This window comes from Cetorhinus maximus, chromosome 14 (assembly GCF_964194155.1).
Source record: "Cetorhinus maximus chromosome 14, sCetMax3.hap1.1, whole genome shotgun sequence".
NCBI lineage: Eukaryota > Metazoa > Chordata > Chondrichthyes > Lamniformes > Cetorhinidae > Cetorhinus > Cetorhinus maximus.
Genome location: NC_135892.1, coordinates 67,751,962 through 67,766,576, shown reverse-complemented (window position 1 = coordinate 67,766,576; position 14,615 = coordinate 67,751,962). Strand labels below are relative to the sequence as shown.

The window sequence follows — 14,615 nt, the reverse complement described above, 5'->3', positions numbered from 1 at the left end:
AGAGGAAAGGTACGGCAAACAAACCCAGAGCTCAGTGAATGACAAAAGAGATAGAGATGAAGCTGAAGTGGAAAACATGTGCTTATAACAGATGTCAGGTGGATAGTACAACCAACAGCCAGGCTGAATATAGAAGGTTCAAAGGAAAATTGAAAAAGCAAAAGTACAAAGAGAGACCAGAAGCTAACATAAGGGAATCAAAAGTCTTCTATAGGGATATAATTAGCAAAACGATGGTAAAAGGAGTAGGGCCAATTAGAGACCGAAAAGGGGATTAATGGATGGAGCATGGTTGAGGTATTAATTGAACTTTAAATATACTTTGCATCTATCTTTACCAAGTAAGAAGATAGTACCCAGATCATGGTGAAAGAGGAGGTAGTTCTTGAAGAGTTTAAAATTGATAAGGAGGTGGTATTGGACACTGTACTAAAATTGATAAGCCACCAGGACCAGATAAGATACATCCAAGGATACTGAGGGAAGTGAAAGTGGAAATTGCAGAGGCACTCGCCATAATTTTCCAGTCTTCCTTAAACTCAGGGGTGGTGCCAGAGGACTGGTGAATTGCAAATGTTACACCCTTGTTCAAAAAAGGGTATAAAAGCTAAGTCCAGCATCTACAGGCCAGGCAGTTTAACCTCCGTGATGGGGAAGCTTCTTGAAACCATGATTCAGGACAAAATTAATTAAGGAAAGGCAGCATGAATTTGTTAAGAGCAAATTGTGTTTAACTAACTTGGAGTTTTTTGATGAGGTAACAAGAGACAGTGGATGAGGTGGTTAACATGGACTTCCAAAAGGCATCTGATGAAGCGCTGAACAGCAGACTTGTGAACAAAGTTAGGGCTCATTCAATAAAAGGGGCAGTAGCAACATGGATACAAAATCGGTTGAGTGACAGGAAACAGAGAGTAGTTGTTAATAGATCTTTTTCCGACTGGAGGAAGGTTTATAGTGGAATTCCCCAGGCATCAGTGTTAGGACCCCTGTTCTTTCCCATATTCTAAAGAGGGTAGAGAAACACTGGGCACCTGGGTGTATATATGCATAAATCATTGAAGGTGGCAGGGCAGGTTGAGAATGGTTAATAAAGCATACAGCATCCTAAGTTTTATTAAAAAGAGCATAGAGTACAAAAGCAAGGAAGTTATGTTAAACTTGTATAAAAACACTGGTACGGCCTCAACTGGATTACTGTGTCCAGTTCTGGGCGCCACACCTTAGGAAGAATGTGAAGGCATGAGTGCAGAAAAGTTTCATGAGAATGGTTCCAGCAATGAGGAACTTCAGTTACATAGTTGGATTGGAGAAGTTGGGACTGTTCTCCTTGGAGAAAGGGGAGGTTGAGAGGAGATTTGATAGAAGTACTCAAAATCATGAGATCTGGACAGATAGGGAGAAACTTTTCCCATTGGTGGAAGGATCAAGAACCAGAGAGCACAGATTTAAAGTAATTGGCAAAAGAAACAATGGCGAAATGAAGAAAAACTTTTTCTACACAGCAAGTGATTAGGATCTGGAATGCACCGCCTGAGTGAGGTGGAGGCAGGTTCAAGTGAGGCATTCAAGAGGGAATTGGATTATCATCTGAAAAAGAAAAATATGCAAGGCTACGCAGAGAAGGCAGGAGAACGGCACTAGGTGAATTGTTCATTCAGGGAGTTTGCACAGCACTTGATGATCTGAATGGCCTCCTTCTGTGCTGTAACTATTCAGTGATTCTGTAAAAGTATCTCAGCAACAAATAAAATTCAGGGTCATTAGAAACGCACCAAAAGAATGCTATGGATAGTGTGCTGGGTGGACTGTCTTTTTTAAGTTCATTTACAGGATGTGGGCGTCGGTGGCTTGGCCAGCAATTATTGCCCATCCCTAATTGCCCTCGAGAAGATGTTGATGAGCTGCCTTCTTGAACCGCTGCAGTCCCTGTGGTGTAGGTGCACCCACAGTGCTGTTGAGTTCCAGTCTTCTTCTGCCTAAAACTATTACCATGGAATGATTTTAACTGGCAATGAGATTGCAAGTGTACAGGACAGGGTATCCAACAATATGCTGTCTCGTGACAAAAGGCTCCTGTAATCTCTTTAGTCAGTGAATAGATTTTTGGAAATCAGAAGGAAACAGTCAAAAATCTGCCTGTGTAGAAGAAAAAAAAGTAAATGATTTGCAACACAACAAGATGGCGGTCTAGGATTTTAAATAAAAATTAGGTTTTCTTTAAAATATTACAATTATTTAAAAATTTATAATAGTTCCTACTTTTCCTATCAACATCTTTTGATTGCACCTATTTCTTCCTTCTCTGCCTCCCACACTACAAACAGGGACACCAAACCGTGATGTCCCATAGAACATCTGCATCAATGGCTGCTTCAGCTAATAGATGATTTGGCTACTCTGGAGTTAAATCACCACCTCGCAACCATGCCTGTGAGCAAGATTCCATGCTGACTTGGAAGTGTTCCAGCTAGAGCAGTGCTTCCCAAACTATTTTCCAATGTGACCCCATTTTAACACTTGAAACTTAACATGACCCCAGACTCCAACAAAATCAAAACAGCAATAAAACAGCATAGTAACATTCAGTATATAGTAATTAACGTTTGCTTTTTCTAGATAGACAAATATCATACAAATATGAAAATGTATTTTTAGAATACTTTACAAAATGTTATTTTATGTACCTACCAATCCATTACTTCATCTGAGCCACTCCAACTGACAGACCTTGGCCAGGAAGCAGCAGCTACAACTGACGTTTGTATTCAGCATTACTGATCTATAGCACTGATTTTCATGTGAGATGAATCAAAACTTTTAATTTTCTACTGAGGATTTCAAATGGAAAAGCAACATTCATTGTCTCAGAAGCTATAGTATCACTGTGGATTCTGCTACACAATGCAGCTTCAGAATAAAATGGATTTAATTCACATTGCCTGAATGTGGAGTGGTGCTCCTCCCAACCTGAGGCTGGGGTTCATGAATAAAATGTACTGCTTCTTAGTAACTGAACATGTGACAGTTACTGGCCACTTAAGCATCAGCGAAGCTCTCCGTATTCCCCAGTGACAGAAAAATCAGTGAAGCACCCCACCCACTCAGACTGTAATCTTCCCCCTCCCCAACACGCCCACTGTAATCAGCCCCTCCCCTCCCCAACGCGCCCACTGTAATCAGCCCCTCCCCTCCCCAACACGCCCACTGTAATCAGCCCCTCCCCTCCCCAACACACCCACTGTAATCAGCCCCTCCCCTCCCCAACACGCCCACTGTAATCAGCCCCTCCCCTCCTCAACACGCCCACTGTAATCAGCCCCTCTCCTCCCCAACACGCCCACTGTAATCAGCCCCTCTCCTCCCCAACACGCCCACTGTAATCAGCCCCTCCTCCCCAACACACCCACTGTAATCAGCCCCTCTCCTCCCCAACACGCCCACTGTAATCAGCCCCTCTCCTCCCCAACACGCCCACTGTAATCAGCCCCTCTCCTCCCCAACACGCCCACTGTAATCAGCCCCTCTCCTCCCCAACACGCCCACTGTAATCAGCCCCTCTCCTCCCCAACACGCCCACTGTAATCAGCCCCTCTCCTCCCCAACACGCCCACTGTAATCAGCCCCTCTCCTCCCCAACACGCCCACTGTAATCAGCCCCTCTCCTCCCCAACACAAACTGTAATCAACTCCACACACACACACACCCCTCTTCCTCCCACATACACACAGGTCAGCCAGTCAGTGGTTGCCAACTCTGATTGCCTGAGCCCTAGCCAGCACGCAGCTATTTTCAAATGGTGTTGAGAAGGAGGAAAAAAAATCCTAATACTGAGACACGAATAGGGCTAGGGCAAGGCCGGGCATTGCCTGGGCCTCAGCCTTGGTGGAGGGGGAAGCTCGCAAGCCCATTCGCTGTTTTTGCCGCCTCAAAAGGGGTAGCAACCAACAGTTTGGGAACTGATCTATAGTTTCGCTGCCTGACCAAAAGCTGCATGAAGTTCAGCACAACTGTACTCAAATTGTGATAGTAGGCAGATAATTTGCTTTTGAACAGACCACTAGTGTCTTGGGGTCTGGACACAATATGAGAGAGAACATGTACATAAATTGCACCTGTTTCAGTTAAACAAAATAAGTGACAGCTTTTGCTGACTCATTCCTCAGGGCAATGCCTTGACCAATCAGGGTCAAGCTGTCTGATTTAAATTTCAAACAATGCTTGGCAGTTAATTGTCAGTCACCATTGGTGGCGCATTCTTCATGCAATGCCACTTGACAACCAATCAGCACTGTCTTCACATACAGTACAAATTGTTGCTTTCTGTCTTATATTGGTATTCTTGCGAGTGTCCTGACGAGTACAAGACAAGAAGCTTAGACGTGTCTTTTTTCAGCAATATTCTGTGAATATTCTGCAACAACATTATTGAACATTAAAAGAAAGTTCTAATTATTTTGAGCAAATTGTTTCTATTGCCTGCAGTGGTGCATCCATTCAGACAGAAAACTAAATAAAGCTACGGGAATTCTTGTTGACCTTTTAAGTCCATCAAACTTAGTTGAGCACATGTTGTATGCTGTTTAAAGTAAAACTCGTACAGCACCAAGTACTGTAAGGGGCATTTATTACAAGATGTCCAGTTTGCTAATATAGTTATTTGCATTAACTAGATGTTATATGTCCTAATGTCATTGTAAATTGGTTTGACAGTTCCTCAGGCAGATTAACTCAATTTTAAACTACCTTTTTCTCACGTACATAAATAGTCCTGTGAAAAATTCCACCATAGCATCTGCCAATCCATTTTAATACAGCAGCTGAACTAAGTTACATATTAATCAAGCAAAAGCATGAAGAACAAATTCCAACAGCCATTGGATTTTTTTTTGCAGCATAGCATTTAGAGTACTAAAAAATCTATAGACAGATTAGATTGTCAAAAGTTACACAATAGAAATAGTACATTATATTGGTCTCTTCCCTCACCACTCATGCAGGTTCTCCTAACAGTCCAAAAAAAACAAGCATAATGCCGAGAAAAATTGATAATTGCCATTAGACCTGTAAAAACATCTGAATGTTATAGTAATTCAATCCAAAATTGAACATGTGTACTGCAAAGAGTTGACCAGCTAATTGTTGAAAATTCTGTAGACTCTGAAGAACTTCATTAAATGAATTTACTGCATGCACATTCCCATCCACCAGTTGGCTACAAACCCCATCAAGATTGTCTAAAATTTGGATGTCTTCGTCAAAAATGTAAAATTGACAAAATTGTGAGGTTGCAGACTTTTCCCAACATTTTAACTTGTGTATCAAAAAGACAGTTTCCAGAAATAGACTAATTTGTCTCTAAGCCAATAGTTGCAACCTTGTGCGCTACAGGCCTATTAATCATCCCATAACTATTTACACTGGCAACCAAATTACCTGCCCATCACATTAAGATTAAAATTATATATATATATCTTACAACGAAAATCTGACTATTAAAGAAACTGCAAACACAGCAAGTTACTGACAGTAAATTGTGACATAATTCTGTCAATCGCACATCTTTCCAGATTATAGTTCTTTTAGCGCATTTTTACCAACCCCAATACCTTGCTGATTTACTACAATTGTTTTATACAGCAGCTAACTGAGATCAATAATGTCCCTGTAAGAATCTACACCCCTGGCTATTATGTAAGTAGAACTTCAAAGGGAACTGTCCAACCCCTGTTTATATGGATTACTTAAGAAGCATTGGAAGCAAACCAATTTCTGCATTTACCATCCCACAGAGTCTCTCATCCGCCATTAGAAATGTTACTTGGTTCTATGGGTATTAAAAACTGAAATCAGTAAATCTGTAAGGCATTCCTTATGCCCCTGAATTTCACTTTGACTGAAGGAAAACAATTTGATCTTTGTGTCAGTTTTTAATTTCCCTTCTCACCACACTGTTATACAATCAAAGGCCAACAAAAGACACTGTAGGGTTCATTTCTTATGCAAAAGCTTTTGATCAAGGACATGTGGTCTAACTTACAGTGTTCTAGAAACTACTGAAGGCTTCAAGATTTTATTGATTTAAAAGAAACACAAAGAGTTAAGCTTTATAAACCAGCGAGAATATTTTGGTTGTTTTACTCATGCTTTCATCTCACTTCTTAATGTGATTCATAGTTTTCAGCTTAAAAATTAAAATTGTCAGTATGGTGTTTTCAGTCAGAGTTTTAGAGTCAAAACTCCTCAGGTCTCACTCCATAGCTATAAATGTTGGCTGCAATAAAGACAGAGCTAACAGGATTTCTGAAGGGTCAATGTCAGAGAACCATAGGGTGGTTATAGCACAGAGGGAGGCCATTCAGCCAGTCGAGTCCTCACCGGTTCTCTGCAACTGCAATTGTGCTAATCGCACTCTCATGCTTACCCCATAACCCTGCGCATTGAATCAGCCTCCACTATTTTCAGGTATTCCAAATCCTCATCGCTGACTGTATTAAAAAATGTTTCCTCATGTTGCCTTTGGTTCTTTTACTAACTGCCTTAAGTCTGCACCCTCTAGTTCTTGACCCCATTTGCCAACGGAAACAGTTTTTCTTCATCTACCCTGTCTGGGCCCCTCTACGTGATTTGTTTTTAACAAATCAGTGCTGTCTTTCCTTAAATAATCCACCCTTGTCCAAATAGCTTTTGTAAGGCTTTTTCTTTTCTAAAGGTTTTCCCACCACCAAGGCAAAAATGACTAGCCTGCAGTTGCTGGACTTTATCCTTACATCTTCTTTTGAACAAGGGCACAACATTCACAATTCTCCAGTGTTCTGGCACCACCCCTGATTCCAACAAAGATTGGAAGATTATGGCCAGTGCCTCCATCCATTTCCATTCATATTTCCTTCAACATCCTTCAATGCATCCCATTCATCCTAGCGAGTTATCGCATTTAATTGCTGTCAGCCTTTCCATACCTCCTCTTGATCGATTTTTAGCACATACAGTCTGTCAATCACCTCGTCCTTCACTATGAGTTTAGCAGCATCTTCGTCCTTCGGCCGTGGGGGACACCTGGCGCACCCAAACCAGCCGGGGGAGGGCCAGCGCGCCCAGCCGGCTGCGGGGGAGGGAGAACATGCATCATGGTTGGGCGGGAAGGCAGTGTACATGACAGGGTTTGGTCAGCATGACTGCGCACCAACAGACTTTGGTGGGAGCGGGACCACGTGAGACAGGGTTTAGCGCGCGAGAGCAGGTGGGTTTGGGGATCGCACGCAAGAGCACGTTTGGTTTGGGGAGCATGTGCATCAAGGGGTGAGGGCGCATGTGCACGGCAAGGTTTTGAGGTAGTGCACTCTCAGCAGGGGGTGGGAAGGGAGCAAGTCTCCAGTGGGGTCACGCATGCCACAAGGAGTGACAGAGCGCCCACTTAGCAGTGCATGGGGCTGTGCATGTGAGGCATGGGTTGGAAGGACGTGTGCACTGGCGCAGCTGGGAATGCGGGGAAGGGGGAGCACACATGCAGCAGAGGGTAGGGGGGGTGCTGGCACAGCAGGGAATGCGGGGTGGGCACACACGCAGCAGTGGATTGGGGGAAAGGTGTGCGTGCACGAGCAGTAAGGTAGGATCAGCGCTAGAGGTGGGGAGAAGGGGAGCGTGCGAGACAGGTTTTGGGGACAGGCAACGCGTGTGCCACGGATTGTGGGGAACTTGTGCAGCAGAGGTTGTAGAAGTGCGGGAGTGGAAGGATGGTCACACGGGCCCGAGTGGGGTGTGGGAAGAGGGGTGGGAAAGTGGGGGCTACATGTGCTGCAGGTGCAGGCCACTGAGGTTTCAGATCTTGGGAGCCCGAGAGCGCGCAGAGGATCAAGTGGCCACGAGAGGCAGAGCACAAGCAGGAGTCAATGGCTGTGAGCGCAAGTGAGCAAGAGCAAGCCAGAGAGAGGGAATAAACTGAGAAAAAGATAGATTTTATAAAAAATGGGAGAGGTGTTGTAGGTAGTAGACAAATAAGATAGATCTTTGGAAAACTTCAGATGTATTTACGAGATCAGAAATACCTTCCGATCTGAAGTGAAGCTAATTTTGTATTGATTAGTTCAATTACCAGTCAAAAAAGCACAAGTTAGTTATGGATGTTGAAATTAGGCAAATTTGAACAGGGCCCAACAATTCAGTCCTGCAATGACAACTGTCATTACATACTGATTATTTTTTTGAAAAGAATAAACTTACTAAACGTTATTATATTGCTACCACATGGTCTTTACAGTGCACAGAGCAACAGAAACAGACAAACTTGCATTGATAAAGCACCTTTCAAAACTTCAGTACATTCCCAAAGCACTTCAAAGCCAATGGTGGACTTCTAGCCTAGAACAAGAGTCTGTTACTTCAATTGTTTAGCCTAAATAATTTGAGGATTTTAATAAACAGAAGATTTTTTTTCAATTTTTCTCCACTAATTTTCTCCCTCCCTTTCTTGAAAATGCTGACTTTTTACTTGCATTGCTGCTAGAAACCCAGCACTACCTCACGAGTGGCCAAACCCCATCCAGTCCTCACCAAAAATACATAGAAATCATTGGACAATATTCAGGAGTAGAACTACTGTCAAATGTTCCTCTTGGTACCAAGGAGTAGCAGTCCTAACTCGAATACTGCAGCAGATGAGAATTATTTAAGCAATTCCATAATCTTAAAGACTGCCATTCCATAAAAGAATGTTAACAAAATATTGTCACTGCATAATTATAAGATGCCTCTTCTACATTTTAGAAACCTAAATAAACAACAGCAAATCATGAATTACTTGCAAGGTTGCTACTGAATCAAACCATGTACCAGACATTACAGAGCAATTTGAAACATTATTTGCATTTCCCTCAAGTTAAAATTATGTAACACCCTCAGGCCTTTTTTTACCATATTAAAGACACTTTGTTAATAACAAGTGTATTTGCTGATATTTGTTGATAGTGATTGCTGATAGCGTGCATAATATCCAATATGGATTAAAGTTGTTAAAATCTATTACTCCATAGAGACATTCAGAAAATAGTTACTAACAACATTTATGATATGATTTGATTACCAAGATTTTCTGTCTTTCATATATTCCATAGCTTTTTTTATGCATACACTTATGTAACTGCAGGCACTGTACAGTTTATTCAGAATTCATTATTAGTTACATAATCAGATGATTGTGTTTATAATATTTGGGTATCAGAATTATTTAAATTTTGAAATAAAACACACCTACTCAAAACACAATTTTAAACTTCAAATGGGAAACATGGTTTGCTTGAAATTACTTGCACTTATGTAATGCTTTTGATATAATAAATATCTCAAGATGCTTCACAGAGAAGAAACCAAAGCTAAGCAATAAAGGAATAACTATAGAGATGATTATTAACTAGGTCGAAGAGTTGGCGTCAGAGGTTTCTGAAGGTGGGAAGTGAGGTTTAGGAAAAGAATTTGAGGAAAAAAAGGCCAAGACTGGTAAACGCTGTGCAACACGACAACAGAAAGGGGTGGAGAGGAAAGTGAAAGCATGTAATAGAGGCCGTGTCAGAAGACCAATAACTTACATTTGTACAGCACCTTTAACATAATATTACTAGGCTTTCACAGGAGCATTGCAAAACCAAGTACGACACTGAGCCAAATAAGGGGATATTAGGTCAGAAGTCAAAAAGTTTGGTCAAAGAGGTGGGTTTAAAGGAGTGCCTTAAAAAAGGAAAGCAAGTAGATGTGGAGATGTGTAGGATGACAGGACACAGACTGAGAGTTAGAGGTAGAAAGGCCAAGAAAATGAATATGAAGATATTATATGAAGCTGGGAGAATAGGAAAGTGGGTTGTTAGTACAGGAGAAGTTGCAAGTAGTGAAGTTTTAGACAAGTTGCAATTCATGCAAGAAAAAGGGGGAAAGAATGTATTCCACCACATTGTTGCTGTAAGCAATTTCCGTGCAAATACTTAAAGGAAGGAAATATCAAGGGACATATTCAGCCATTGGAAAAAGGAAGCCAAAAAGATGGGTGAAAGCTCACCTCTGAGAAATGATAATTAACATATAACTATATGAAATATACTACTTATTTTCCATGAAATTACAACTGGGAGGGGGAAAAATTGAACTCATTTCTATTACAATTGCAGTTTTAATTGACTACTGCAGGACAATCATTTTTATTTCATCAGTGCCACCTATTTATGCAAGTACGTAGGAAGTAAAACTGAACTTGTACAAATTTATAAATTTAATTTACATTTTTGAAAACTTCAAACAGTTCCCCACTATCACCCATTGAAGCCAAGTACTATGTACAGTAAATACAGATAAGTTTTAAGCAAATCTCCAACTTCAAGATTCACAATTCTAGCACCATAGACACAAATCAGTCTTCTACATCAGCGACAAAAACAGAAACTATTGTTTTTATTTCTTGGGAATAAATTTTATGAAACTGACTCTGGAAATCAATTAAGTAATAATGCACTATAGCGAGTTTTTAAATTCCATTGCATTGTGTTGTAAAATTTTAAAGTTGTAAATTTTCAAAAAAATGCGTATGCATTAAATTGCTCAACATATTGAATTCAATGAAAAACAATTAAACAAAAAAACAATGCACATATAACAGTCTCAAGAGATCTCGTCTCAAAATGGAATCCCAATACTTCAAGCATTTAAAGAACCACAATAAGGTTCAAATCTATATCTTAAGATAACAAATTTGATTGCTAAATTAACTTAATTCAGAACTAAATTATCTCAATCACTCAATCTTTGAGGAAGGGGTAAACACCAAATCTTTACCTTTACTATAGAAAGCAAATTAAAAATTATCAGAGGCAGACATGGGAGAAAGTGGTGAAATCAGTGAACTTTAATACTTCTCAGCAAAAATGGGGAGCAAAGTTCTCAAACTTCAAAACTATTAAAGGTTAGAGGGAGTGAAGGGATAAAGTATCTGAACCATGATACTTCTGAGTGTCAAGTCAAAGAATTTCAAAACTTTCCAGAGTGAAAGTGACCTGAAGTCTCTGAAAGTACAGATTTGTATTGCTGACTATTGGGGAGGCGAGGGGGATGAATAAATTCTGAACCTTGGGAACTAAATGTAGAGTGCTGTTTGTGAACTACAATTGGTCTCTGAACAATGACATTTCTATGAGTCGGACTAACATTTTTAACCTCAGTAATGCTTGTAAAGGAGATATTTTGATGAGCAAGTAGGGAACAGGGCATAATCTCCAAAACACAATACATTGATGGATGAGTAAGGTGCAAAAGTCTCTAAATGTTGATACTTATATTCATGTGTAAAGGATTAAAATCTCTTACCAGCCAATAGGAAAAGTATGTGAGGTCTGTACATTGCTAGGTGAGGAAGTGATCTCTAAACTTCAATATTTTGAGATGGACCAGTGGTTCCGAAGTTCGATATTTTGATAGGCGAGTGGGGTTGGTCTCTGAATTTGTTAGTGTTCAAAACTGGATACTTTGATGGACGATGGGGTGGTCTTCAAACCACAATGCTTCTTAGGTGAACAGGAGTGCAACAAGGCATTTTGACGTGTGACTACCGGGGTAATCTCTGAACCTTGATACTTTGATGGGCGAGAAGGGAGTATTCTTTGAACCTGGGTACTTGGATGGGTGCGTGATCACTGAAGCTTAATATTTTGATGGGCGAGTAGGGGTATTCTCTGAAACTCTACTGTGATTGGTAAGTATGGGTATTCACTGAAACTCGATATTTCGATTGGCGAGTTGGGGGTGGTTTCTGAACTTGGGTATTTTAATGGATAAGAAGGCCGGGGCTGGTTTCTGAACTTCGATATTTTAATGTGTTAAGTGGTGGATAATCTTCAAACCTGGGCACGTTGAAGCGCGAGTGGGGTTGTTGATCGAAGCTGGATATTTTAATGGATGGGGGGGGGGGGGGGGGGGGGATGTGGGGCGGTGCTGATGCTTTCTGTATGGTTAAATGAACAGGATTAGACCGGGGATCTCAGTACCTTTGAGGGGCGGAAGAAGCAGGATCTCGACCGGGCTGCTCCGACTCCTGAACTGCGACGATCCCTGCGACCTCTTCTGCCTGGCCGCTTTCCGCACGGATTTCCTGGTGAAACCATCCACTTTTTCCGCTGCTGTCACCACGGCCGCCGCCGCCGACATCTTCTTAAAATAAAAACTGGCGACCACACCGACAGGAAAATTGGTGGCAGCGGGAGAAGTGTGGGGGGGTGTGTTCTTAGGCAAGAGGCAGCGGGTGATGAACCGTGTATATGTGAATCAGATTCAATAAAAGGGTTAAAGTAACCGTGGGGAGGGGGGCGGGGGGGGGAAGAGAGGAGCAAAATATATATTTTTTTTTAAAAAGTGCAGGCAATAATATGAGAAGTTAATATTGGCGGCGAGGACTGGAGCTCGGTGCCCGGGCACCCCGCGGCCTACTCCTCTCCGATGGCCCCCCTCCCCTGGGAGTGGCTGTTGGCCGGACCCCCCCACCCACCCCCCTCCCCGCTGGCGGTACCCTCAACCCCACCCCCCCCACCCCCCCGAGCTGGAGCTGACTAACACGCTGTCAATACCCGCGACCTGCCGCTGTCGCCTTCACTCGCAGCAGCTCTCTGCGTGTCCATCAACAGCCGCCTCCCGCAAAACAACAGCGATGACAATTTTTTTTGCACTTTTTCTCAACGGGCCCGAAACCGCTCGAGGTCAATCGTGGCTTTAAATTTAAAACAAACACGTTTTTTTTTAAAAAAAAGAGGGGGGAACCACCAACTATCGCCGCCTCCCTCGCGCGCTCCAAAACACACCAATTGAGTTGGGATCAACCAATCTTGTGGAGCGGAAATGTGGGGGAACGGCTATGATTGACATGCGACGGACCAATCGGAAGTCGGAAAACGACATTCCCTTGAGCGCAATCCGCGCAGTTGTAGTCGTCACTTGGCCAATCGGGAGGGCCTGGGGGTGGGCCCTACGCCACCAAGTTCGGTTGGCGGAGGCCATATTGTTTCGAGGGCATGTGATAAATAAGGCCGATGTGATTGGTGGTTGGATTGTGACCGATCGTGTTGTTGTGGATATGTGGAGTTATTTGTGTGTGTTTTATGAGGAAATGAATTTCTCGCGTTTCAAGTTTAAATGATGTACTTCGGCGTTACCCTGTTTGCTGCTTTAAACCTTTATTCGTTGAGATGTTTTGCGACCTATTTGTGAACGGCACTTTTTGCGTAAATTATTGAGGTCAAATTTTGAAAATGCTGAATTAAATCTGCATAATAGGTTTCTTTGTTTACACGTTGTGTATAGTGACATCTTGTATTTGTGATTCGCTATTGGATATGTCCTGTAACAGAGTCAAATACATTTTACCCTTTAAAATTATCATGTTAATTTTCTGAAGATATATCTCATTTAACAGAGAGCAATGTACTTGAAATAAGATTTCTATAAATCAGATGGAAAATGGTTGATGAATACACCTTTCAGGCACAGACTAAATATTTGTTTATTAGATCATTTTAATAATACAAAAGATAATTCACAAGGACTTCAAAAGTATGTTGCGAACTCTAGATGACTTTTGGCAATGAGTTAATTTTATGTTTAAAATGTTGATTGTTTTCATAAAATAACCCGAGTTGGTGGGGTGGTAAATAATGAGGAGGATAGCCTTAGGTTACAGGAGGATATAGTCGGGCTGGTCAGATGGGCTGATCAGTGCCAAATGGAATTTAATCCGGATAAGTGTGAGGTGATGCATTGGGTAGGACAAACAAGGCACGGGAATACACGACTGGTAGGACTCTGGAAAGTACTAAGGATCAGATGGACCTTGGTGTGCATTTTCACTGGTCCCTTAAGGTAGCGGGACAGGTAAATAAGGTGGCTAAGAAGGCATATGGGATACTTGCCTTTATTAGCCAAGGCATAGAATGTAAGAGCAGGGAGGTTAGGCTGGAACTGTGTAAAATGCTGGTTAGGCCACAGCTAGAGTATAGTGTGCAATTCTGGAATCCTCATTATAAGGAGGATGTGATACTCTAGAGAGAGAGCAGAGAGATTTACCAGGATGTTGCCTGGGCTGGAGAGCTATGAGGAGAGATTGGATAGACTGGGGTTATTTTCCCTGCAGCAGAGGAGATTGAGGGGGGACATAATTGAGGTTTATAAAATTATGAGGGGCATAAATAGGGTAGACAGGAAAGAACTTTACCCCTTAGTGGAGGGATCAATAACCGGGGGCATAGATTTAAGGTAAGGGGCAGGAGGTTTAGAGGGGATGTGAGGAAAAATTTTTTCACTCAGAGGGTAGTGGGAATCTGGAACTCATTGCCTGAAAGGGTGGTAGAGGCAGAAACCCTCATAATATTTAAGGAGTATTTGGATGTGCACTTGCGATGCCATGGCAAACAAGGCTATGGGCCTAGTGCTGGAAAATGAGATTAGAATAGTTAGGTACTTGTTTGACTGGCGCAGACTCAATGGGCCGAAGGGCCTTTTTCTGTGCTGTAGACCTCTATGACTCTAATTGAAGGTGCTTTTACAGTGTTTAGAGATATTCTGTTATAAAATTGTGGATCTATTTTAGATC

At 41.9% G+C, this 14,615-nt stretch overlaps 1 protein-coding gene across 4 annotated transcripts in view; it reads right to left on the bottom strand.

Annotated features, from left to right (window-relative positions):
* The window catches only part of ppp2r5a (protein phosphatase 2, regulatory subunit B', alpha isoform), a 181,176-nt gene extending 167,784 nt beyond the window's left edge, over positions 1-13,392 (bottom strand). The window contains exon 1 of one of the 4 annotated variants that reach the window (XM_078557029.1): positions 12,601-13,392. Coding sequence is in view for 3 of the 4 variants with exons in the window: in XM_078557027.1 (XP_078413153.1) it covers positions 12,025-12,184 (160 nt within the window). In the remaining variant the exon portion in view is untranslated. Of the gene's footprint in view, positions 1-11,347; positions 11,397-12,024; positions 12,487-12,600 lie in introns of those variants that run through there. The other 3 variants (XM_078557027.1, XM_078557026.1, XM_078557028.1) reach the window with 3 other exon arrangements.
* Between the last annotated feature and the right edge of the window lie 1,223 nt (positions 13,393-14,615).